Source organism: Wyeomyia smithii, chromosome 1 (assembly GCF_029784165.1).
Source record: "Wyeomyia smithii strain HCP4-BCI-WySm-NY-G18 chromosome 1, ASM2978416v1, whole genome shotgun sequence".
NCBI lineage: Eukaryota > Metazoa > Arthropoda > Insecta > Diptera > Culicidae > Wyeomyia > Wyeomyia smithii.
The window spans coordinates 1,173,363-1,199,431 of NC_073694.1; the positions used below are offsets into that span (position 1 = coordinate 1,173,363).

A 26,069-nucleotide genomic window follows, 5' to 3' on the forward strand; every position below is an offset into this window, starting at 1 on the left:
ATTGGGAGTGGTGTCAAACCATCATAGAAACATTTTTTACCCCCAAACACCATGTCAAACTTGGTTCCATTTGCTCAATTAGTTCTCGAGTTGTGCAGAAATTTGTGTTTCATATGTATGGTCACTCGCCCTTTCAGAAGAGGAAGAGGTTTCGATCTATCATGAAAGTATTTTTTGTCTCCAAAAATCTTCTCATGCCAAATTTGGTTCCATTTGCTTGATTAGTTCATGAAATTTGTGTTTTATTCATATGGGACCCATCCCTTCCAGAAAAGGGAGGGGTGTCGAACCACTATGAACATTTTTTTGCCCTTAGATATTTTCACATACCAAAATTTGGTTCCACTGATTAATTCTATTAATTAAAGTCCCCTTTTCCAAAGGAGGAAAGGTCCTCAAACCACCATATAGACATTTCTTACCCCCAAAAACTTCCACATGCCAAATTTAGTTCCATTACCTGATAAGTTTATGAGTCATGCAGAAATTTGTGTTTCATTTTGTATGGAGGCCATCCTCGGTTCCTCGGTTCCATAAACCCTTACATACAAATTTCCGTTTTGATTGATTCAGTAGTTTCCAAGTCTATATGGATCAGATGGACAGCCAGAACTCCATTCTTATATGTTTCGATTTTTTGGTCTTTCAATTTCAAACAATTAACTATGCCTAAATCATGATCTAAACCGTATTTTGTTGTTTAGGAGGGTTCCAGACCCAAGAAACTCTATCGCTTGATTTTTTTTTTGGTTTTATCAGGAAATTTTACATGAAAATCATATTTGGAGCACTTTTATATATTCGGTTTTGTAAGTGATTGCTATACCTTTCTAGGAGAAAGGCAAAAAGCTGGCAAAGTTCCATTCATTTAAAACCTGTTTGTTTAAAAAGTTGCATATAAACTTAATAAAATTCGCGAATAAATAGCAGGAATTAACTTCAAAAAAGCAGTAAGCTTCCAATAGTAGATTTTATCGACCATTTATTTTTCATAGTCTACTCACAAAGTGCATTCCAACTTATAGAGCTTTATTACGGAAGCTACGTCCTATTTGTATTACATAAGCGAGTCGGTTTGATGCCAATTCTCCAATAGCGCCCATAATAAAAATTCGACGATGGCCGGTCGCTAGGGTCGCCTAATATCACTAGCACCACGCAGGGTAATCTGACGGAAGTCCCGTTTGTGTCGCTTGCCCTTGATGGTCTTCTTCAACTCCTTTATTGTACAATGATTCAGCTTAACTTTAACCGGTGTGTTCTGCAATTGACCACTCAAAAAAAAAAAAAAAACTATAAAAAACCACCGCACGCAAGTACGAAAGTGGTATTGGTTTTGGCTAGAGGATTTAATCAATTGTTGAATATCCTGTAACTGTTAGCTATTTCCTCATGAAAAATTAGATGAAATAACACATGAACTCACCTGCTGTTTAGACAGCTTGTAGACCAGGCTGATTGACTTATCGGAACAACACTGAGCGTCTTTTAAAATGAGGACAAATTCAAATTTCGACAATTCTGCAACAAGAAAACAACAAATTTAGTTTTTCACGAACAATTTCTGAGTTTGATGGCACAGTTACCGCATTCCTACAAACATGAAGTGGCCAAAAAAGCAGGGCCAAAGTTGACACCGATTCTAAAACAAGCTTCTTCTGGTGAATTGACACTTTTCCTATCGAATAAATTCACGTACGGCAAGCAGATCAATCTTCTTTTTTAAATTTGCCGTGCTTTTTGATGATGATTTTCTACAGCAACAAGCACTCGAAACCATTAACGAAAACAGTCACATCTAGATAGCATGTAATTACTCCAGCCGCATCAGAATCCATGTCCGCCGAATCGCACATAACCACACGTTTACTTACTTATCACAAATCTTCAAAAAACGCGAAGAAGCTTGCTAAAAAATACTGTTCGAGATGATTACAAAATGTAAACATACAAGTTTTATTGCATCATGCAGGCCCGTGACGCGCTTATGTTTTTGTAACGGAGTTTGTAAACTTGGTTCCAATTTCATATTTCGCCAAATGAATTTCATTCCGAAAATAAAAATTTTAATAGCCGCGTTTAACTTGTGTTTTACGTATACGTTATGTCAATGTTTTTCAAAATAAGACCTCTTTATTATGCAAATCATTATAAAAAAATATTTCCAGAAAAAAAAATGTTTGCCGTCAGGAGCCTCGCTCTATCGGCTTGACACACTCGACACACTTGACATCTTCCTCCTTATGTTTAAACCTTTTCTAACCCTTAAGTCTAGACATCAACCATTTTTGCATAGACATCCACCTTTTTCGTATACGTATCGCATTCGTATGCGATACGAATGGATTCGAATGGCCTTTGTACGTAAACAAGAATGGCATTTTCGAACTCATTCGAATCCATACTTTCGTACGAATGTTGGATACGAACGTAAACAAGAATGAAGGTGATGTTTCTTGTTATTGAAAAAGAAAAAACTGTCACAGCAACATTAAAAGTGCAGCTAAAAATCGAGAAGGATGTTTAGAGTGCAAGAAATCTCAGATCATCAAAAATATTGCAAAAAAAAACTCCCCTCCAGCCCCACTGAGCGGCTGGGCATTTCACACACAGCTCCATCACTTGTCGACGCAAACCAGTGCGAGAAAAACAATTAAAGTAAGAATACCTAGCTTTCACTTAAAATCAAATCTGCCCTCTAGGGTCTTATCTCGAACATCAATTCGAAACCTCTCCTTTCCACAATCTTATTCCCTTCACATCGTCAGAGCAGTCAAAATCTTCCTGGCTCATTTTCACAATAAATCTGGATCACTCCGATATAAAATCACTTTTGGCACAAAAGACTAAACAAATCAATCTGTTCACTGTCAATATTTAGTCGCTTTGTCTTCCAGATTTTATTTTTCTTAAAAAATGCGAAAAACAGAAAGACGTCTACTCGTGCCCACGCTTGCTTCGACTTTTTCCAAAGCCAGCTAGCTTGATGGATATCAGAAACAAAAACTTTCCTCTACATCTTCGCTTCCTCCCAGTCCGAGCAAAGTCATTCTTGAAACTCACCAAAATTTGGAAAAACAAGCCGAGACCCATTCCTTTCTAACGCCATCTGAAAAATCCAATGCACTTGGTCAACGTTTCATCAACTCTCACAATCTGGGGCATGCATGACCTTGCCTTCCAGGAAGTAGTGACCAGAGTTGCCGATCTTCCATCTAACATCCCAGATGAATCTGAAACATTTGCTGATGAGGTGATAGCTGCCATCAAGCGCACCAAGAACATGAAGGCCGCCCACAACCTTGAGTTGGAAGACTTGAGTCGAGACATCAACTTCTCGATCTTCCTCGTGAAGATCATTGAAAATTATCTGTCGGGCATATCATTCCAGGTTCTCCTCAATAACACTCCCTCTGATACGCTTAACGTAGATGCTGGAGGAGTTCCACAGAGCAGGTCAACATCTTTACTTCAGATGCTTCCACATCCTGTGACATCCTATCTATGCTCTGACGCGTAGATTACAGGAGGGCCTGTATATTCTGTCTGACTATTTCAAAAGCTGTTAGATTTGCTTCAGTGCAGATAAGACACAAGCCGTTATATTCTCACATTCAAAATCAACTCGACTTCCGTCGAATGGTCAGGTGAGGTTGTCTACCTCGGTCTGGTCCATGGACCCAAAGCTTGCTGTCAATAAGCAAATAATTTTACCGGCCATAGAGCACGCTTTGTCTGGGAGGGATGCACCAAACCCCATCATCTTAAACGCCAGATTGTCCAGAGCAAAGTCCTTTGAATGGTTCTAAACAGATAATATTGCAACACTGTCGATGAATGATCAACACCACTGCCAAAATACTGCCGATCGAAAATCAATATCACGATTTTTTCCCACCTTTGAATACCATAATTTGATGGAACAAAGAGTAACTTTTTTTAATTGTCACAAAGTTGATTTTCATTATTGTTTCTTGATGCGCATATTTGAAAAAGGATTTTACGTTTCATTGAACGAAAAATAAATCTCATGCAGTGTTGACAAAAAAATTACATGTTGTTTCGTGTTGCTGCTTGGAAAAAGGACGATCAAATTCGTGTCGAATGGCAGCAGATAGTAGAATTGCAGTATTCTCAGCCCCAACAGTGTTTGGCGATCAGCAGTGTTTTTAGCACGTATTTTTAGGTTACGCCGCAAGGTTGACGAAGAACTACTTGAGAGATTTTACCAGTCAGATTTCAAGCTGCAAAACTATTTAGAGATATTTTTGAAACAATATTCGAGACTGTCCGTTTTATTTAACCCTTCAGAATAATTTTTTCTGTTATTTTCAAGACATTTTCGGAGATTTCAAACTATTTGGTTCCCTTTTTAAGATTTTCAGTACAGTTTTGGAACAGTTTGCAGAACTTTTTCGCAAACACGCTGTTTCGACAATATTTTGTTGACAGTTGCGCACCTGAAATGTACGCCAAACTATCGCCGCTCAGAATTGCAATTAACTCTACCCAACGGATCAAAAGTTAGAACAATTTGAGTGTGTGCGGAGTTGAATCAGTACACCCTTCAATTGTTACTAAAATAGTTTCGGAAAAAATATTTCGATTCGAAATATAGTTACAGACCTAAAACATCCCGAAGGTAACAGGGCACATTGAGAATATTGATGAATATTTCAACATTGTTGGACGTGTTATCAATGTCATGCAACTCTTGAAATACCAGAAGCTTTTTGAGATTAGTTCAATACTTTTTCGTGAGTTTTCTAAACATTCCATAACTATGAACGTGTGAGTGACATTTTTAAAACATTTTGATAGCAAAATAGGATTTTCTTTCGAAAATTTTTCAAAACCAATATCATATACAAGATTTTTCTGTGAAAGTTTTTGGATACTTTCTCCAATTTTTGCACATTTTTCTACCATATCCTGTTACATTTTTGGATTTTTGAAGATATTTCCGACTTTATTAACATTAAAAAGCTTTTGAGACCTGTTTGATACATCTTTGAAAAAAGTGGCGAATGACTAATAGTCAAAGTTGATAAATAAATAAAATAATAAACATCTTTGAAAATATTTTTAATACCCTTTAAAGATATTTTTCAACTTTTTAAAGTTTATTCTAGGGGCATTCTCGGCACATTTTTGGTATTTTGACATCGTTTCGCGGATAATCTTCGAAATTTTCTAAGGAAAGTTAGATGACACTCGTACAAAAATAAGTTAATTCTGTCAGTTTTGGCAATTTTGGAAATATTTTTCAGACATTTCTGAGATATTTTTTCCAAAGCAGCTTCTAGACAATGCTTTTCAAAACTGTTTTTGATATATTTATGAGACATTTTAGAATAAAATTTTTGCAACAGAGTCTCTAAGCACATTTTACTACCATTCCTGAGATACTTTCAAGATTCCTTCTAGGACATTTTTGAAGATTTTAGAAGCGTTTTTTATATTTTCTAGAAGATTTTGCGTTTTTTTTTTCGGTACCTACACTCTGAAAACAATTGAGACACAGTGCACAGTGGTACAGAACGACAATTTAGGCGGGAATGGAGTTTTCGATACATTTTTGTGGTTTTAGAGCCATACTTTATATGGCGAAGTTGCTTATTATAATTTGGTCTACATTTAAACTGATGTGAACCTTACTTTTTCGACTGAAAATGATCATATTCAAACTTATTTTATTCGATTTTAAGAAATAACTTATCTCCAATTTTTTTTATGATAAAGTACAAAAGTTGCTCTTTCAAATGAAACCAGAAGATATTTTTTTCATCTGCGCCATTCAGAGATATCAAAAGTTGAAAAGGGCGTATTTTAAAAATTAAAAGCTTAATAGCTTTTCACCCATAAAAGATATCGTTAAAGTATAGCCACCAAAAGCTCTAAAAGTCGTCTGAACATAATTTTACTGAGAAAATTGAATTAAACAAAGTAGAGCGAAAAAACCGGTTTTTAAGAGCCACCCTAGGCAAAATTGCTCTAATTCAGTCAATTTAAGAGCTACAAGAAAGTAGTCTTCAACAAAGCTGCTTAAAATCAAGTGATCTACAACTTTACTGAAAATAAAATTTTATTTTTCCACAAATAAAAATTTTAGTTGGTTTATTTCGTTGGTTCTAGGACCACCCTAATTTTCACCTCAGTTTAAATGTAGACTAAATTATAATAAGCAACTGCGCCATATAAAGTATGGCTCCAAAATCACAAAAATGTATCGAAAACACCATTTCCGCCTAAATTGTCGTTCTGTACCACTGTGCAGTGGTATCTCTAAAACATCTTTGAGATGTTTTCAAGAAATTTTTGGAGTCATTTGATATTTTACATTTGTCATTTTGTTGCCCGGTGCATTCTTACATATTTTCGAAAAAAAAATCCAACTCAGCCAAACTCAACCAAATTTGATCAAACAAGTTTCCAATTAACAAAAAAAGTATTAAATTTACTTAAAATAATCTTAATTAAGGGTTAATTACGTTAAATGAGAGAAGTGGGTAAAGTTTGCTAGAAGCTCAAAAAATATAATTTTCAACAATGATTATTCCATACTGTCGTGTTTGGCAGACATCTTCGCACACGTCCGTTCATCAACGCGATAGTCCAAAAACTGACTCACATTTTGATCTCTCCTATAAAATGTAACTCTCCCTTTTGTAGAGAACAAGAGAAATAGATGAAACAAATAATAACAATTACTTCAGTGCAGTTTGCATTTCCATAGCATCTTGAAAGAATATTACCTTTTGCAGCTTCGAGACGGTTTTTGAGCAAACGTGTGTGTGTTCCGCCAAACGAATCTGTGTCGAAAAACGTGTGTCCGTGATAGCCGGCAAGTCATGAGAGTAGCGCACAAGTTACGAGTCTCGAAGCTGCAAAAGGGAATATTCTTTCAAGATGCTATGGAAATGCAAACTGCACTGAAGTAATTGTTATTATTTGTTTCATCTATTTCTCTTGTTCTCTACATTCGCCCCCTCTCCTACTCTACTCATAAATACAGTATAAGAACATATTCTTAAGTCTTTCTGGTTCTCTGATAGTTCTCTTAGGTCTTTTGCCCGGCATATCAACTGGTTCATCTCGAAGAAAAGCAGGTACTTCACTTTTGTCTTCTGAGGAATCCTCTGCACCTTCCGGTGGCATAACATCTGCTAAGGCTCTCTGGTCGAAAGCTCGTTTAACATCAGCTACATTTCGAGCATACTGCACTCCTTGTTCATTTTGTAAAACTACTTTCGCTCCCTGGCGAGATAATACTGTGAACTGCTCGGTTGAAAAATTTGCATCCGTCTTGTTTCTCTTAGGAATCGAAAGAACCACCTTTTCACCAACAGCTATATCAGAGTCCTTCGCTCCTCGATGATGATCGGCGTATTTCTTACTAATTAACTTTGCAACTGCGTCCTGATCTCGTACGTCGGATCTATCCAAACTCTTAGTAAGCTTAGACTCCCATAAACTTGGAAAGAACCCTCGATATCGCCAACCCACTAATAGCTCGAAAGGGGTTATGCCAAGGCGTGCGTGAGGCTTAATAGTATTATGCGCATGTACATAAGATTAAAGGGACTCCTTCCAGTTGCAACCATCTTGCTTTGTACCGGCTAAGGCTTTAATTATGCCTTGGTTTTGACGCTCAACGGCTCCGTTGGACTGCGGGTTCAGGGGAATCGACTTATTGACTTCAACACCCTTTTCTTCCCAGTGCTCGACGAACTCACTGCTTTGAAACGGGGGTCCATTGTCGCTCTGAAGAGTCAATGGCAATCCCCAGGTGAAAAATATTCGATTGAGTGCCAAGTTAGTACTTTTTGCATCAGTGCTCCTCATTTCAACCACGGCGATATACCTTGAATCAATTTGAAGCACTTGCCAAGGTCCATCTGGCAAGGTGCGGTTAACAAGAGGCACTGGAGGGTTCTTGCTGGAGATTACAAGGCAGGTGGTACAACTTTTTACAAACACCTCTACGTCCTTACTCATATTAGGCCACCAAAAATATTCCCGCATGATACGCTTCATTGCTGAGCATCCGATGTGTCCTTGATGAGCCGTCGACATTATCTTTGTTCGGAGCTTCGTTGGTGGTATGATTTTATCATCTTTGAAGATCATTGTTCCTAACGAACGCAGAGATTTAGATTCGGCCTCATATCGGCGAAGGTTGTCTGGCCAGTACTCAGATCCAATCGACATTTTCACAGCTAAAAGCTCGGGGTCGTCTTCAGTGGCCTGTTCTATATCTTTCCAAGTTACGTTCATTAGTCCACTATCTAGAGTATAAAGAAGGTGCCTATCATCGTCGTCATCGAACGGCTCATCTTGACGGGACCGAGCGATCAAACGTGACAATGCGTCTGCTACATTCTGATGGCCTGGAACACGCTGTATGACAAGATCAAAAGTTTGAAGCCTTAAAGCCCAGGATTCAGCTCGAGTAATTGCTCTTTTACTTGTTTTATGTCCACCACCAAATATATATTCGTTGGCTTCAGAGTCAGTCCGTATAGAAAAAGATTTTCCAGTCAAGTAAAACGCAAACCGTTCGACTCCCCACACGATTGCTAGCGCTTCTCTTTGAGTCTGCGGATACTTTTTTTCTGTCTGCGTCAAAGACTTCGATGCGCACGAAATTATTCGGGGTTTTCCGTTGTGATTGAACTGAACCAGGACAGCACCCAGTCCAACAGGAGATGCGTCTACATAAAGCTCAGTTTCGTCCTCGTAATTAAAGTAACCCAGTTGAGCAATCGATTTTAGAGCTTCATGCTTCAGGAACATAAACTCATTCTCCTCTGCTTCGCTCCAGTAAAACGAGTCGGACTTTGCTAACTCCCTCAAGCATTTTGTTGTATCAGCTCGCATGTAACCGCTCTGAGAAGTTCATGAATCCCAAAAAGCTCTTGACTTCGTGTAATGTTTCTGGTCGACGGAAGTTCTGAATTGCTTTTAATTTTTCATCCTCCACACGCAAGCCTTTATCAGACATCGAAAAACCAATAAACTTTACTCTCTGCTGACCAATTACACATTTGTCTTTATTAATTCGCACATTATGCTCGTGCAGTCGGCGGAGTACCGCGTTCAAATTCGCGTCATGTTCCTCTTTTGTAGCACCGTGTACTATTATGTCATCTAAAAAGCACTTTTGAACTAGACATCCCGACAATACTTTCGTTTGCAGTATCTCCTGAAAGATGTCAGGTGCATTGCAGAGTCCAAATGGTAGCCGTTTGAAGCGATATGTCGCATCGCCCGCAAAAAAATTAGTCAAATGACGTGACTGTTCAGCGATCTCCACATGAAAGAAGGCGCTCGTTAGATCTATGGTGGAGAACAATTTTGCACCATGGAGATTAGAAGCAATTTCTTCAAGCGTGGGCATTCTGAAAGGGGTTCGTATGATACATTTATTGGGCCCCCTGAGATCCACCACCAACCGAATATCATCTTTGCCTTTGGGCACGACTAATAATGATGAACAGAAGGATCTGTCCATAGAATCCGTGACATATTCGATGATTCCAGATGCTAAGAGGTCCCGTAATCTTCGCTGTGCTTCCGCTCGAAACGGAATAGGGATGTTTGTGAAAATATTTCGAGATGGCGGTTTGCTTGTATCGTACCTTAAACCCACTGGAGGAACATTAAATCTAGGAAACTCATCGTTCGTCCGTATAGTGAATATTTCTCCCGGAAAACCTTTATAACCGTTGGTCTCAGTCACTGCGTTCCAAATAGGTACGCTAAGTCCAAGCTGCAAAACACTATATCGAAGTGCCGTTTCCCTACTAAGCAGTGATTTCGCGTTCTTAATAACGTAAAACTTTTCGAAGAAATAAGGTCGATCCTCAGATACAAACAGCTCAGCGATAAAAGTGCCTACAACCACGATCTCCTCATGACTAGCGTATCCACGCAGAGGTTTATCAGTACCGCTTGAAACGCAAAACAGTTGCTCTCTGGTATGCTCGTTATTCATTAGTTTTTTGAAAACATCCTCGCATACAGTATTGACTTCTGCTCCAGAGTCAATTAGAAATACCACGGGTACATTTGCAATATAACCGACGATGCTTCCTTTCTTAATTTTCAACTCGTCACACTTGTGAACAGATACCGAAACTTGTGTCACAATCTGCAAAAAAATTATCAGTGTGTTAATCACTGACAACGTCTCTGTTAGCATCGATTGATCAAGGAATAGTTTACTGAGTAAATATGAGAAAGTATTCGAATCTATATTTAAAACAAGGCAATGGAAACATCCTGTTATGAATTCAAATTTATTTGCATCAACCATGAAAAATCAATACAGCGAGAAAATTAACGTTTAAAATTGACTGACTTTTGCCTGACACAAGTTTAAGATATATAGTCACTTACAGCGCTTACGGCGTTCGATTCCTCCTTCTCTTCGTCTTCTTTTTCTACAACAGCAATTTTCTTGGATTTCATAGAACGCTCTCCTTCTTCACTTAATCGGCGTTTGGGTGCTGTTTCAGCCGGCATATTACGACAGGCACGTTCGATGTGTCCAACGACCTTACAGTTGCGGCATACTTTCTCCAGTGCGTGGCAGTTAATTGGTGAGTGGAAACGGCTGGAGCATCTCCAACATGGGATATTTTCGACAACGGTTCTACCGTTCGGGCGACTGTTACTACTGTTACCTCTGTAGTTCTGCCAAATCCCTGCTCTACCTGAGTAGCCGAAGTTTCTTCCTCGTAATCCTTTCGATGACCCCCCTTGATACTGTACACGCTGTTGATAGTTTGAGCCGGTCTGTTTATGCGAAACAACGGCTACCATGGCTTCTTCAATGGGGGAATGCGTTTTTTAAAAATTTCCTCGTTCATTTTATCCATTTCATAACCGCGGACCTTATCAATTAGCTCTGTTAATGATCCTCCTTTACGAAACAGCTTTCTGCTAGCTTCTCGTACCCTGATGTTAAGTGCGTGCAGTTGTAAAATCTCAGCTACGGTTTCCGCCAGTTTATCATAATCGAAATCACATGATTTAGCCGCAGCAATTACGCGCTTGACGTATTTTGTATCCGATTCGTTTTCAATTTGGATCATTGTTCTGAATTTTTGTCGTTGAACAAAACTATATTCACGAGATCCGAAAAACTCTTTCAATCGCTTCATCGCGTTCGAATAAGGTGCAATCAATATGTTCGGTGTGGGTTGCGGGGGAGTTCCATCTAGGATATCGAGAAGTTTGAGTCCGGCCTTAACCTTAAACACGTTCATTTTTGTGACTTCATCAGTTACGCCAATCAAATCCATTTATGCTTCTAATAAATCCTCCCAAGTTTCAAAAGATTTTCGGTCGATATCGTCTCCATTCTCTATCGGTTTGCATTCTGATAAATTCAACGAAGCCACCGAAAGCGTATTCATCGATGTCATCAATGAAGAGTTACTTTGATTTCCCGCAGAATCGTCTCGCAGTGTTGAGTGTCTGGGCATGACAACACTATCGTCGCCCAATTGCGATTGGAATTCACGAAGTTGTTTGTTGTCGGCACGTACTTTTTTAATTTCTTCGACCAATAAGAGCTTTTCTTCAACTCGCTTTCCAAAGCTTTCTGCAGTTCTTTTTTTGTTGGTTGCTTGTGTTTCCTAGAAATAATTATGCATACGAAAAAAAATCATCAAATATATTTACTTGTGATATATTCATTCGAGTGTTTCATAAAATTGTTGTCCCACGCAACGAATGTTGTTTTCTCATCTACTCTGTGGCCATATCACACACACAAAGATTTTTTTTATTTTTACTTGGTTATGCTCGCCCTCTCGGAGGCGCTCTAGTGACGCACACAAGCGTACTATTTAATATTTTTTTTGTGGCCCTCCCTGAGGCGCACTCGTATGACGCTCGCAAGCGACCTTTTTTTTCTATTTTCTCTAGCCCTCCCGGGGGCGCTTATATTACGCACGCAAGCGTATTTTCAGCTCTTGTCACACAACATAACAAGAGCATAATTACAAGAAAATGCTGGCCCTCTCAAAGGCGTTCGCAAATAATCAAAACTATACTTACGTTTTGGGAGCGACTGCGCCATTGTCGTGTTTGGCAGACATCTTCGCACACGTCCGTTCATCAACGCGATAGTCCAAAAACTGACTCACATTTTGATCTCTCCTATAAAATGTAACTCTCCCTTTCTCTTTTTTTTTGAATCTTCATAAACAGTCAATATGGTACATTTACTCGTTTCCAATTCTTTCCTCTCTCGAATGACATGGATTTTTCTGAGTTTCTCGTAACTTGTGCGCTACTCTCGTGACTTGCCGGCTATCACGGACACACGTTTTTCGACACAGATTCGTTTGGCGAAACACACACACGTTTGCTCAAAAACCGTCTCGAAGCTGCAAAAGGGAATATTCTTTCAAGATGCTATGGAAATGCAAACTGCACTGAAGTAATTGTTATTATTTGTTTCATCTATTTCTCTTGTTCTCTACACATACCATTAAAACAACACTGATTAATTTACAAGAAACCACGAAGATTTAAATTTCAGAGTTAGTTTTTAAGCTATTGCAACAAACCGAATTGAAATCGATCTAACGATGATCAAATAAGAGCAAATTTAGCAAACTGCAGCTCGTGAACCAAAATGAATAAATTTTAACCTGAAATATCGTTATTTTCGTTTCCAAACTAGCTGTAAATGATATTTTTCAGCACAGAAATCATTATTTATCTTTAGCATATCGAAAAAAAAAGCACATTGCCAGAAGGATGTATGGATTTCAATGGTGATCAATGTCACAACAATTTACCTCATAGTACCTTATAGAATTCTCGAATTTATTTTATGAAGTAGGTGATAGAAATTTCACCATCAGCCATAAAGGTTTTTTTTAGAGCACACACCATTACTTGTTTTAGATATTTACTATCTCGGGAAAAAGTACATGAAGCTAGTTAATATAAAAATTTATCAATTTCACCCCGTTCCATGGTACCTAAAAAGTCCTCAACCTGAAGTCCTGAAAACGTTACGATTACAGAGAAAATCATCTAAACCATCTAAGTCCCAAGTGAAAAGTCAGAGGTACTAATTGAGGTTGGCACAATAATCACTTAAAATTCTTTCTAAAAATTTAATAATCTTTAACTATTGTCAAAATACGATAAACAGAAATTCATTACAAACTCAGAATGAAACACTCGTTTTTGTTTAATTGACAACCGCGTTGACAACGACGCTATTGCAGATTGAATTTAAAGCCAAAGGCTCATAATCCAATATCACAGTAATCTGATACGAGAAGTCTTATAAACATTAAGACAAGTTTTCATGTGAAACATGTTGCTGATCTAGAACGAACGAACGGAGTTGGCTTACGCGCGCTGAGGCGCGTTCAGATATTAAGTTCAGAGGTGTGGGATGAGGCACATTCGGTCAAATCGACCAATCTTAAAAATTGTAAATCTAATGAAAAAAGACAGAGCTGTAGCCGCTTTTCACATGGTTGCATTTCTAGATTTTCTGCATTCGCCAGTGCCTTCCTGTAAGACGTCGAATAATCCAATTCCTTTAGGAGCTGTAGCGTAAAAAATTGAACATACAAGATACAAGAAAACTACATAGTTGAATACGATTAGTTCACTCTCCAGAAGGTAAAAGTTAATTGAACTTTTCGATTCATTTAGCATAAGCGCATAAAAAGAGCGCGCTGATGTTTATAGACTTCAAGACAGCATACGATAAAGTCAAGCGCAACGAGTTGTAGCAAAACTTGCTCGGACAAAGTTTTCGGTTTTAAGTCGTAACATAGACTAGACTAGACTAATTTTCGAACCAACTGTTCAACACTAGCCCTAAAGTTGGGGTATGTAATGAGAAAAGATATTTACTATAATTATATTCACTATACCTTTCACTGCTACCCAGACCCAATAATCATTTGCTTAAAATAAACAGATTGTTATCAGCAGAAATGAGGTCGTAACAAATGCCGAAATAATATCATCTCAAAGCTCGTGGCTGTCAAATTACTGGTCGAATAACTGCGATTATTATTTTTGTTTTTAATTGGTGATGGTGTTTCGTGAACCGTGAAAACACCAAATTGCTCTAAGAATGACGATAATACATATTAGCGTAACAGCTATATCAAAACTGTTCTCTCATCCGCAATGACAAATTCCACACTACAAGCTCTTTAGTAACGGGGTAAACACTGATTAACCCTTTCCCGCTCATGGTGACTCTAGAGCACCAAGAATTATAATCATCAAATCTTGACATAAAATAGTTTGTTGTGATTACGATTGTTCCATAAACTTTTATATGCTGCCTCAGAGCATCACTGGGCATTTTCTTCAAAATACTACAGTTGACAGTGATTTTAGTTAGTCTACGAAGTGTTCAGCTTAAATTTTCTCGTGAAGCTATAAATTTTAATGATAAACCTTGTGAGCGGGAGAGGGTTGAAATTTGGTTGGACAATGGGAGTATTACTTTAATCATTCGAGACGTCCAGACGTGATAAAAAAGACCGAGTTTTACAACCAAAGACTGCGAACCGTCATGTTGAATATCATGCTGAAGACTTGTAAGGAAAAATACAAACAACTAACATATATCAAAAACATTATGTGTATATTATGACCAGACAAAAACCAAACTGTCAAACTAATAACCCCCACTGACTTAAGAGAGCATTGACTTCTCAGAACGAACCGAGAACAACTTAGTAGGCATTCCGTCACACATATCTGACTCAATGAACCGCAAACAAAACCAATGTTCTGAACATAAAACATCGACCATGACTGGCAGCCCTCCACCCTGCACCCAAGGCTAAACATATTAACTAAAACTTTTTTTTTTGATAACGTAACCAAACTTTCCCCTACTAACATAGCGTTCGAAACCGTTTGTTGCATCACAACCAGTAAAGGCAGCTCGAGGCCCCAACAATCAAGCGACGAACCCAGCGGAGGATTTTCGTTTCTCGCTCGCTCAAAGCCGGGCCTAAGCGCGCCCATTGGTAAAAAGGCTGCAGTTTATAATGGTAAAACAGTTTACGTTCAACCGCCCAAGCGATAGTAGTTCCTAGCTAGGATCCAGTGACCAAAAGTAGTGACCCCGACAATGGCAACAATGGAGAGTATTCTGGCGAATCTGGACCCCAGCTCTTTTGAAGTGTACGCTTTTTGGTGCTCTCTTCTGGCGCTGAAAATGCTCGGACTGGGTCTGCTAACGTCGATCACCAGAATCAGGAAACGGGTAGGAAGGTTTTTTTCTTGTTCTACATCAATCAACGTGGGTTGCATAGCTACAGGTGCCATCGTTTCTTCCCCCCTGGGGGAGTGAAATTGAAAGTGACTAGCATGCAAGCAGTGTTTTACAAGTTTCGATCGAAGTTCTTACTTAACAGCTGTGATGGTAATTTTATGTTTGGGTTACACGAAAGCTTACTTCATCGGCTTTGTCGAACATAAACTTTATTATTTGTTGAAATGAATTAGCAATAAATTGCAAATCGCGATTTGATTTCTCGTATAAACCTCAGTAGTTGATATTTCTATTAATCGATACCTACATTGTGTAAAAGAATAAATTTAATATCAATTCGCACTAAAGATGACGGAAAATAAGAAAGAAAAACTTAATGCGCCCAAGATATGAAAAAAATTTGTGTCTTTCTATGCATTGTTTTGACGATCCTTGTTTTTCACAAGTTTTTGTACATCATATTACAAATAATTATATAGGCATTATGTTCCATTTTTTCTCTATTCTGACTTCTTTGAACTGTTTCATGTTAATCTAATGAAATTATGAAATTACTTATCAATTTCGCTCCAAAACTCTTTTTCGAAAGCGTTAACTTTAATTCGGTATCATTATTTTTTGTAAATAATCAAAGCTTTTGAAAACCACTGTCAACGTTGCCATTTTCGCTCCAAAAAAAGGGACGGTCCTATACAGGGCCCACAAAGATCAATAATGAGTTTAATGAATAACAGTTTGCGTAATGCGGTCGTGCCTCAGATGCAAGCCCCTACTATTGCACTGAAACCCGGATTTAAAGCTTCATTCCAATGTCTATGGTCTATCACTAGACTAGGCGCATCGTTTCCCTAGCGAATTAAGCTGATACGACAGACGATCTTGTGAAGCGAAAAACGATCTACTCACGTGCTCCCGTTTCAACTAATTTATTCCATCAAAGCACACGAATCGCTCTCAAAAAACGTCACAGCTTCAAGAGCTGTCAGCGCACGTTACATGCGAATATGCACAGGATCTAAGCTCTATGTCATTCGAGTCGCGCATCAGCAGAAGTGAAGCGTCAACACAAACAAACAACGACGGTGGCTGTAATTTCGTTATCGCACCCGTTTACTTGGTTTTCGTGATAGCGGAATTTCACGAAAAATAGGCGTTGTTGCAAGTGATTGTTTATCGCGATGATGATGCCTACGATGACATCGCCTATGTTTTTATAGGCTCGCGTGAATCGCCACTGTCAACAACGCGAAATCGGGACCGGCTCCTCTGGCTTGTTGTTGATTGTCCAGTTTCCAAGTTGAAAAATAGGCAAATGTTTTAAGTGCGGACAAACCGAAAGACCGGTTAGTGCTAATTGTCGTGCTAATTTTGGGACCAGTTCTTTTCGGATACCAGTGGGAAGCCAATTGATTCGGGTGTGTTTTTCCGATATTTGTTTAATCTAAATATGCCCTGTTTTGTGACGAAACTTTTGCACACTCCAAAAGTTACTCGATCGTAGCAAGCTTTGCTTGTGGTTAATTTCGCCAATCCCAACTTATTACCGTTGTTTGTTAGCACAACTCGGGTGCCTTAAATCATACCTATATGATTTCCTAGTTGTTTTGTCGTGTGAATAATTTCATTTGAATCTTTTTTTTTTTTGTTCACACAACATTTATTTGACACGGCACAATACAAACTAATGTTTTACGGAGCCAATTAAATCTAATGCCTTATGGTCTAGAATATCTTATAATCTAAAGGCAAATTCTTTACCCTCGCTGCCGACTACGAGCTGAAACTAAATCTAACACTAAAACTAACATGTTTTTTTTTGTTTCGCTGTTAAATTGGCACCTTGATGCTCTTCAAGTAGCTATAAACATGTAGCATGTATGGCAAGTTTCGCTGAGCGAGAATATCACGAACTGGCACATAGGGCTGTATTCCTCGGGCCCTGAGGGTATCCAAAAGTAGAGATCTGGCGCCGCAGAGTTCAGCACACACCCAAACCACGTGTTCAATATCTTGATACCCCAATCCACAAACGCAATGATTACTGCTCGCCAGCCCAATACGCAAGAGATGTGCATCTAGCCCGTAGTGGTTGGACATAATCCGAGACATCATGCGAATAGAATCTCGTCCTACATCCAACCCCCGAAACCAAGGTTTGGTGGAAACCTTGGGGATGATGCTGTGTAGCCACCTCCCCAGTTCTCCTTTATCCCACGAGGCCTGCAAGTTGACAAGTGTACTCTGACGTGAAAATTTTAAAAATTCATTGTAGGCAACTGGTCTGTTATAAATATCACCGTTTGTTGCGCCCACCTCAGCCAAAGTGTCCGCTTTCTCATTGCCCGGAATGGAACAATGAGAAGGGACCCACACTAAGGTAATCTGAGAAGATTTTTCGGATAAAGCACTCAGATGTTCCCGTATTTTCCCCAGGAAATACGGAGAGTGCCTTACATCCTTCATCGATCGGAGAGCCTCAATAGAACTGAGACTGTCCGTAAAGATGAAGTAATGGTCCGTGGGCATTGTTTCAATAATCCCTAAGGTATACTGAATTGCAGCCAATTCTGCGACGTAAACAGAAGCAGGATTATCGAGCTTGTAGGAGGCGGTAAAATTATTGTTGAAGATACCGAAGCCAGTGGACCCGTTGAGAAGTGATCCATCAGTATAAAACGCATTGTCGCAGTTGATGTTTTTATATTTGTTATAAAATATTTTAGGGATCTGCTGCACGCGTAAATGATCCGGGATTCCACGAGTTTCTTCCATCATGGATGTATCGAAAAACACAGTAGAAACAGAAGTATCTAATAAGTTGACACGATTGGAGGTGTATGAGGAAGGATTTATACTTTGAGACATGTGATTGAAATACACAGTCATGAAACGGGTTTGAGAATTAAGTTCAACTAGCCTATCGAAATTTTCAATTACCAAGAGGTTCAAGACCTCACATTTGATGAGAATACGAGTAGTCAGATCCCAAAAGCGGTCTTTTAATGGGAGAACGCCCGCCAAAACTTCCAAACTCATCGTATGGGTCGAATGCATGCAACCTAAGGCAATACGCAAACAACGATACTGCAATCGTTCCAGCTTGATAAAATGGGTGTTTGCAGCGGAGCGGAAGCAGAAACACCCGTACTCAAGCACCGACAATATCATTGTTTGGTAAAGCCTTATGAGGTCTCCTGGGTGGGCGCCCCATCATGATCCAGTAATTGTCCGGAGAAAATTCACTCTTTGTTGACATTTTTTCATCAAATACCGAACGTGACATCCCCAGGTGCCTTTCGAATCGAACCAGACACCAAGATATTTAGATACCAAAACCTGAGAAATCGTTTCACCCATTAACTGTAAGTGGAGCTGAGCAGGCTCGCGCTTCCTAGAAAAAACTACTATCTCAGTCTTCTCCGGAGAGAATTCGCTGTAAAGCTGTAAAGCCCAAGCAGACAAATTGTCCAAGGTATCTTGCAATGGTCCTTGCAAATCGGCAGCTTTGGCTCCTGTAACAGAGACCACGCTGTCGTCTGCAAGTTGTCTTATCGTGCATAAATTTGCCAGACATGCGTCAATGTCATTCACATAAAAATTGTAAAGAAAGGGGCTTAAGCATGAGCCCTGGGGAAGACCCATGTAGCTAATACGAGAAGTTACCAAATCGCCATGCGTAAAATGCATATGCTTTTCGGACAACAAATTATGCAAAAAATTGTTCAAAATTGGTGAAAATCCTTGTCGGTGAAGTTTGCCCGAAAGAATGTCAATAGAAACGGAATCAAAAGCCCCCTTAATGTCCAAGAACACAGATGCCATTTGTTCTTTGCGAGCATAGGCTAGCTGAATATCTGTAGAAAGCAACGCAAGACAGTCATTCGTTCCTTTGGCACGGCGGAAGCCAAATTGAGTATCTGATAGTAGACCGTTTGATTCGACCCAATGGTCTAAACGACGGAGTATCATTTTCTCCATCAATTTCCGGATACAGGATAGCATTGCAATCGGCCTATAAGAGTTGTGATCAGAAGCTGGTTTTCCCGGTTTTTGGATGGCGAGCACCTTCACTTGCCTCCAATCCTGCGGTACAATGTTTTGCTCCAGGAACTTATTGAACAAGTTCAACAAGCGCCTCTTGGCATTGCCGGGTAGATTCTTCAACAAGTTGAATTTGATTCTATCTAACCCAGGCGCGTTATTGTTACAGGACAGAAAGGCAACTGAAAATTCTGCCATCGTAAAAGGTGATTCTATCGCATCGTGGCCCGGAGACGTATCGCGAACAAAGTTTTGCGCAGGAACAGAGTCCGGACATACTTTCCTGGCAAATTCTGCCATCGTAAAAGGTGATTCTATCGCATCGTGGCCCGGAGACGTATCGCGAACAAAGTTTTGCGCAGGAACAGAGTCCGGACATACTTTCCTGGCAAAATCAAATATCCAACGACTTGAAGACTCCTCGCTTTCGTTGACCGTTATACGATTTCGCATTCTTCGGGCTGTGTTCCAAAGAGGGCTCATCGATGTCTCCCTCGACGTTTCGTTTACGAACCGGCGCCAATATCCACGTTTCTTTGCTCGGACCAAGCTTTTGAACTTGGACTTAAGCTCCAAATACCGCTTAAAGTCGTCGGGTTGACCTTTCACCCAGAAGAAGGCCCTCAACGCGTCGGATTTTTCCGTGTAGACATCGGAGCACTCTTTGTCCCACCACGGAGTGGGAGGCCGTTCTTTGATCGTCACGCCGGGATATTTCTCCGTTTGGGCTTGCAACGCGGCGTCGAGAATCAAGCCCGCGAGGAGGTTGTATTCTTCAAGTGGTGGGTGATGTTGAATCGACTCGACAGCTTCTGATATCATTTCCTCGTATAATTTCCAATCGATATTCCGTGTGAGGTCATACGGAATATCAACTGATCGCGTGCAAGTTGAACCATTATTAATTGAAATTTGAATAGGCAAATGGTCGCTACCGTGGGGATCAAGGACTACCTTCCATATGCAATCCAACCGTAGCGATGTTGAACATAAAGATAAATCTAAAGCACTGGGGCGCGCTGGAGGTTTCGGAACGCGTGTCATATCCCCGTTGTTTAATATTGTCATGTCGAAGTCGTCGCAGAGGTTATAGATCAAAGAGGAACGGTTATCATTAGAAGGGGAACCCCAAGCCACGCCGGGAGAGTTAAAATCTCCCAAAATCAAACGTGGCGAGGGAAGAAGTTCTATTAAATCAAAGAGCAGCCGTTGCCCAACCTGTGCTCTGGGAGGAATATATATTGAGGCAATACAAAGCTCTTTACCTTGTATTGTCATTTGACATGCGACAGCTTCGACGCCTGGGACCGTGGGGAGGTTAATACGATAGAAGGAATAGCACTTCTTAATCCCTAGAAGTACTCCTCCGTAAGGGGTGTCTCGGTCGAGGCGAATTACATTAAAATCAAGGAAGCTAAGATCTACATTTGAAGTGAGCCAAGTTTCACAGAGGGAAAATGCATCGCATTTATCTAGAAAATCTATAACGAGCGTCTTAGCAGAGTGATTGAGATCAATCAAAGAAATAGTTATCGGTTTCCGTTATACTCTACTAAATTTTTTGGAAATAAATATTTAAATTCAGTCCGCAAATATATATTTCGACTGTGACGTACAGTCTTCCTCAGTGCTTATGTGCTCTTTACCAGTCCACATAAGCACTGAGGAAGACTGTACGTCACAGTCGAAATATATATTTGCGGACTGAATTTCAATATTTATTTCCAAAAAATTTAGTAGAGTATAACGGAAACCGATAACTATTTCTTTGATTGATCGCATTTATGCTTATTAATCAAAACTTTAAATGAATCAATTTTGGGGATGATACTTCTACAATTCCACTGTAAAATAGAGATAGAATCCTTCATCTCAGCCGATGAATTAGCCATCGAAGGATACGATCGCTGCAAGGAGGGGCCATTTAGCAGTCAACTGCTTCAAAAACGTTTTAACTGTTGGTAGAAATGCCAGCAGAAGACTTTTAAGAGGATCAGTTATGTTGAAATTTTCAAAAATCCAGTCCACAATATCTGAAAACTTCAGCAGTCCAGATTCTGGCTGAATCTTGGACGAAAAAGAAGGAACAGTTGGGTTTTTTGATGTTCCTGGAAGTGCCGGAAACTCCTTACTTGAATTCAATTTTGCATATCCCGGAGTAGTTTGCTTCGGATTTTCTACAGCACTTTTTTGTTTCTTAGTATCAGTCATTTCAGATGGAGACCTTCTCTGTCCTTTCCTAGGAAGCCTAGGAAAAGAAAGGTTTTTCCTCTTCCTAGATTTCCCGGGTTCAACAAAAGAAGATTCCCCAACTGAATCGTCAGAATCAGACTCATCGGATGGCAAGACCTCGAAGAGATTCGGGGAAACCAGTTTGGTGGCAGCGGCCTCTTTGAGCATTTCTGCGAAAGTGCGCTTAGAGCGCTCTTTCAGAGACCGCTTGATCTTGTCTTGGCGCTGTTTGTACGCGGGACATGCAGACAGCTCATGCGGAGTCTGCCCACAATAAAGGCACTTTTCAGCACCCTTATTACAGGCGTCATCCGCATGTTGCTCTCCGCACTTGCCACAACGTGCTTTATTGCCGTATGGCCCAACTGTTTGCACTTGAGGCAATTCATTACCCGCGGTACAAACAAGCGCACGGGCAGACGCACCTTGTCCACGAGCACATAGCTCGGCAGAGCAGACCCGGCGAAAGTCACACGAAAAGAGTCTGAAGGGGTGTAAGTTTTTACACCCTTGTCGAGCGATACTGAATGTAATTGCTTACATTCAAGTATCTTGGCAGGTTCAAGACTAGAATCCTTGAAAAGGCCTTTTCCAGCCTTCAACAGGTCCTCGACAGTCAGACTCGATTCGCTGACCACACCGTCAATCTCAACTACGCGAGCTGGAATGTACACGTGGTACTCCCGCGTGAAGAGCTCACAAACAGCAATCTCGTTTGCTTGCTTGAGGTCGGACACCAAAACACGCAGCTTATTCGGGCGTACTTTGGTAATTTCAGTCACGGCTGTAAACCGTGCCAGATCTTTACATATTTGCATTGTGTTCAATGCTTTCACTTTCGGCCGGAAAATACAGCCCCAATACCAGCTTTGCCCTCCGGATACTGCTCAAGCCGATGGGTAGCTTCCTGCGGTGTTCCATTCTTAACCCTTGGAACTTTGTATCCGGGAGGGCTAGGCGGTAGAACGAGCGGGTTTTCATCCCCGCGTTCGTCGTCCATATTGGACGCGTAAGCCACACACGCAAAATGCCAATCAACAAAAAATATTGTAGAAAAAAACCAAGAAAAAAAAACTACTTATCTTCTGCAGCCGCTCTCCACCGCAATCAGCGCACGGGCGATGCCAATCTCCAGTCCTTCACACAAGAGTCCGGTTGCAAAAGCTGCAGCCGCTCCAGCCACACAGCAGCACCAGTACAGCCAAACAGCAGTACGCCGGGTACTGGATCTCTCGCAGTAGCGACACAACGTACAGTCTGTGGCGTACGGTAGCAATAGGCGATGATGCGTTCATTTGTCTTCAATAGACGACGGCAACGAGCAGCAGTGCACACGCAATACAATGCACGGTGACCTTGAAGGCGATTAACTGGTCGGCACTATCGAGATCGAAATGAAATTGCGACCGAGCACGACGAGAGCACAACTCGGAATGATCATTTGAATCTTGTAAAATTTGGATTGTAGTTCAACATTTTGAAATAAATTTACTCAAAGCGAAGTTTTACCCAACAAATTCACAATGTGCGGGCACTGGATAATAAATGTATTTGTGATAATGCGCGAATGAAACAAGTCATACCTAATTTTGTCTATTTGTGCTCTAAATTATTCTTTCTAACCACCGACTTAATAAATAAAAATCCCCAATCGTTCCAATCAAAACTCCGAACTCAGCAGCGAATGTTTCTTGAATAGAAGATTGAATTTGTGGCAAAAGCGAACCAATTAGTTTATCATTCAGTACTGTTGAATAACACTTAACAATAGTAGCGTTCATCTAGTTTGCTTTCTTCAACAGAAGTACAATGCAATGTCTATAGATCCGATCAAAATCGGCAATAATACGTTGCACACCCACCGCATGTAACTGAAATCATTATCAGTTATTGCCCACTGCACAATTTTACAATCGAGGTTCCTCTAATGACAAAATAAGCAAATAGAGTTTCTCTGAACTAATTGTACACTCTACGTTCTTTTCCTAGCTGAAACTTAATAACTTGGGTTTTGAAGTATGATTTACATTACGCTTAGCGATTGTTGGATGGCGCTATGGAGTTCGAATTCAACCAAATTTATCTTACCGAGGCGCTTTGAATGTTGTGCGACGCTTACCTTTATTATTTCCTCACATATCGGAATCCGATTTCACTGATTGATTGATTAAGATTGTTAAAATAACAGCGCTTTTCGACTAAACACTTTTAATTACTAGCTGTGTCACTTTTTTCAATGCCTACTGATTACATGCAAAAGGTGCTACAACAAAAAGTTATACCTACACCAACAGAATAAATATGGTATAATGGTATAGAAAGATATAAAATCAAAGTAATCATCGCATCGGTTATAAATGGTTTTAATCAGATCAGATTTCTCTTCTGATGTTTGAATCAACATTATTCTTTTTTAATTTGGTGATCCCAAAAATCGTAACTTTTTCATAAAGAGCTTTAGCAATCGGACATTCGGACAAATTTTTACAACAAAAGAAAAACGGCTGATTTGTGCATGACTGCAAAAAAAGTACTAAAAACTATGTTTTCAAGTTTTTATAGTTCGAAGTAAAAAGGACCCCATTTTTCCCCTTTCGTTTAAGGTTAAAAACGCAAAATGTGTGTTTCTAATATACACTTTTTCGAAGATATAAAAAACAGTATTGTTGAAAATTATAAGACTAAAAATTTAAAATATTTTTAAAAAATCATTCCATGAAAACAGAGATTTTCCTTTTTTCTTAATCTTTTGAAATAGATTAAACACAAAAGAAGACAACAAATAGAACCAAATAGGAAGACGAAGAGGAGAACCAATAAATGTGTGTGGAAATAAGAACAAGACCTTGAAAGAAAAACAATACAAAAAAAGCAAAGATGAAGAAAACAACAGTAGTAGAAACTGAAGCAAAAAATAAACATTAGCAAAGCAAAACAAACAATTTAAATTGAAAGACAAATGAAAAAAAATATTGGAATATAAGAGCGAATAAATATTAAATAAGGATAAAAGGGAGAGTACCATAAACGAAACAAATGGATTAGTATCCAGATTGAGAGAACGAAAGAGCACATATCAAAAACAGATAGAGTCGAACGAGTTGTTAGGGAAAAAGAAAATGAACACGTAAATAATCTAAACATACAAAAATGCAGATCTGTCTGTCTGCCTTCATTGACCAATATTTTAGTGAAAAAAAACAATAGGTGCATAGTAAGGCAGACAATGTGTACAACAGGGGAAGCGAAAAATAAGCGAACTGGAAATATGATACAGATTTGGAAAAATATACCGCATCCCGACGGGACAGGGAGATTGCGGGTTCAAGTCCCGTCGGGACGCGGTATATTTTTCCAAATCTGTTTCATATTTCCAGTTCGCTCATTTTTCGCTCCCCCTGCTGCACACATTGTCTGCCTTAATGAACTTGAATGTAAACGGGTAAAACCGTTGTTAAAAATAGAAATAGTTCGAAGGTGTACAGTAACCTATATATTGTGACGTGACTGTCCAAAAAAGGATCACGGTAAACATTATAAAAACGGCAGAATGAAAACCTGCTATGTGAAGGTAAAACGTCAAAAAAAAATATAGAAAACATCAGCTCACAGAATATGGCGACAATATCCCTGAAATACCGGAAAAAAATTAGAAACATTAGGGTGGGAAAGGAAAATCAGTTCTGGGGTGACCACTGGATACTGAAATTGGTGAAAAGGATACGTTCCTCACATCAATAGCCATCAAAACGGAACGTAAACTGGAGGTGACAACTAAAACAATCCGTAACCATCTGATTGATTGTATATACCGTGCTCGTGCTACCGGAAAAACTTTTTTTTCACACATTTATTTGACACGGCACAATACAAATTAACCGGAAAAACTTCTTCCACATCGGAAAGGATTAGGAAAAATGACTGATTTTCGCTAAATACTAGCAATTAGCAATGCGCGATATTGTATCGGTATCGGAAATATCGATACTTTTGAGACGATATTTCGATTTTTTGGATCGATACACAAGCGTCCGATACTCGACCGTATCGATACTGAAAACCGCGATATTTGTATCGATATTCTTTTATGCATACCAGGGGGCTCTTGTGGCTGTCAAACTCCATACATTTTCTATCTACCACTCATTGATTCTGGTACCAGCGTTTCTGGTACCCACTTTTTGGTTGATTTGCCCTAAAACAAGGGTAAAAGAGTAAACGTCCCATTTTGTCGGTAGACTTATTCTCAAGTAAATGTCGTTTTAGATGGAAAATAACAAGAGCTCAACATTTGTTTTCAGTACAATGTGCACTTTCAATAAATAAAATAAGTTTTGTAAGCATTTGAAATAAAATATTACCGCCGTGATGAATTTATGATTGGTAGGCAAAATGTTGACGTTTATAGGCCCCTGATGCATACGGACCAGCTAGCTGACATGTTACAAGGGCTAACATCTCAATGTGTACACGAGATCACCGCCACTTTTGATACGCTATGTTATGCTGT

General features: G+C 39.5%; 1 protein-coding gene and 1 long non-coding RNA gene across 2 annotated transcripts in view; one reads left to right on the top strand and one right to left on the bottom strand.

Annotated features, from left to right (window-relative positions):
- The window catches only part of LOC129718868 (microsomal glutathione S-transferase 1-like), a 48,966-nt gene that overhangs the window by 5,639 nt on the left and 17,258 nt on the right, over nt 1-26,069 (top strand). The window contains exon 2 of the mRNA XM_055670048.1: nt 14,913-15,277. Coding sequence (XP_055526023.1) covers nt 15,143-15,277 — 135 coding nt within the window. The 5' untranslated portion in view covers nt 14,913-15,142. The remainder of the gene's footprint in view (nt 1-14,912; nt 15,278-26,069) is intronic.
- LOC129718871 (uncharacterized) lies at nt 981-1,974 on the bottom strand. Its single transcript, XR_008727070.1, has 3 exons — nt 1,587-1,974; nt 1,427-1,521; nt 981-1,274 (listed from the first exon to the last, which is right to left on the bottom strand). It is a non-coding gene; the product is annotated as an uncharacterized LOC129718871 (long non-coding RNA).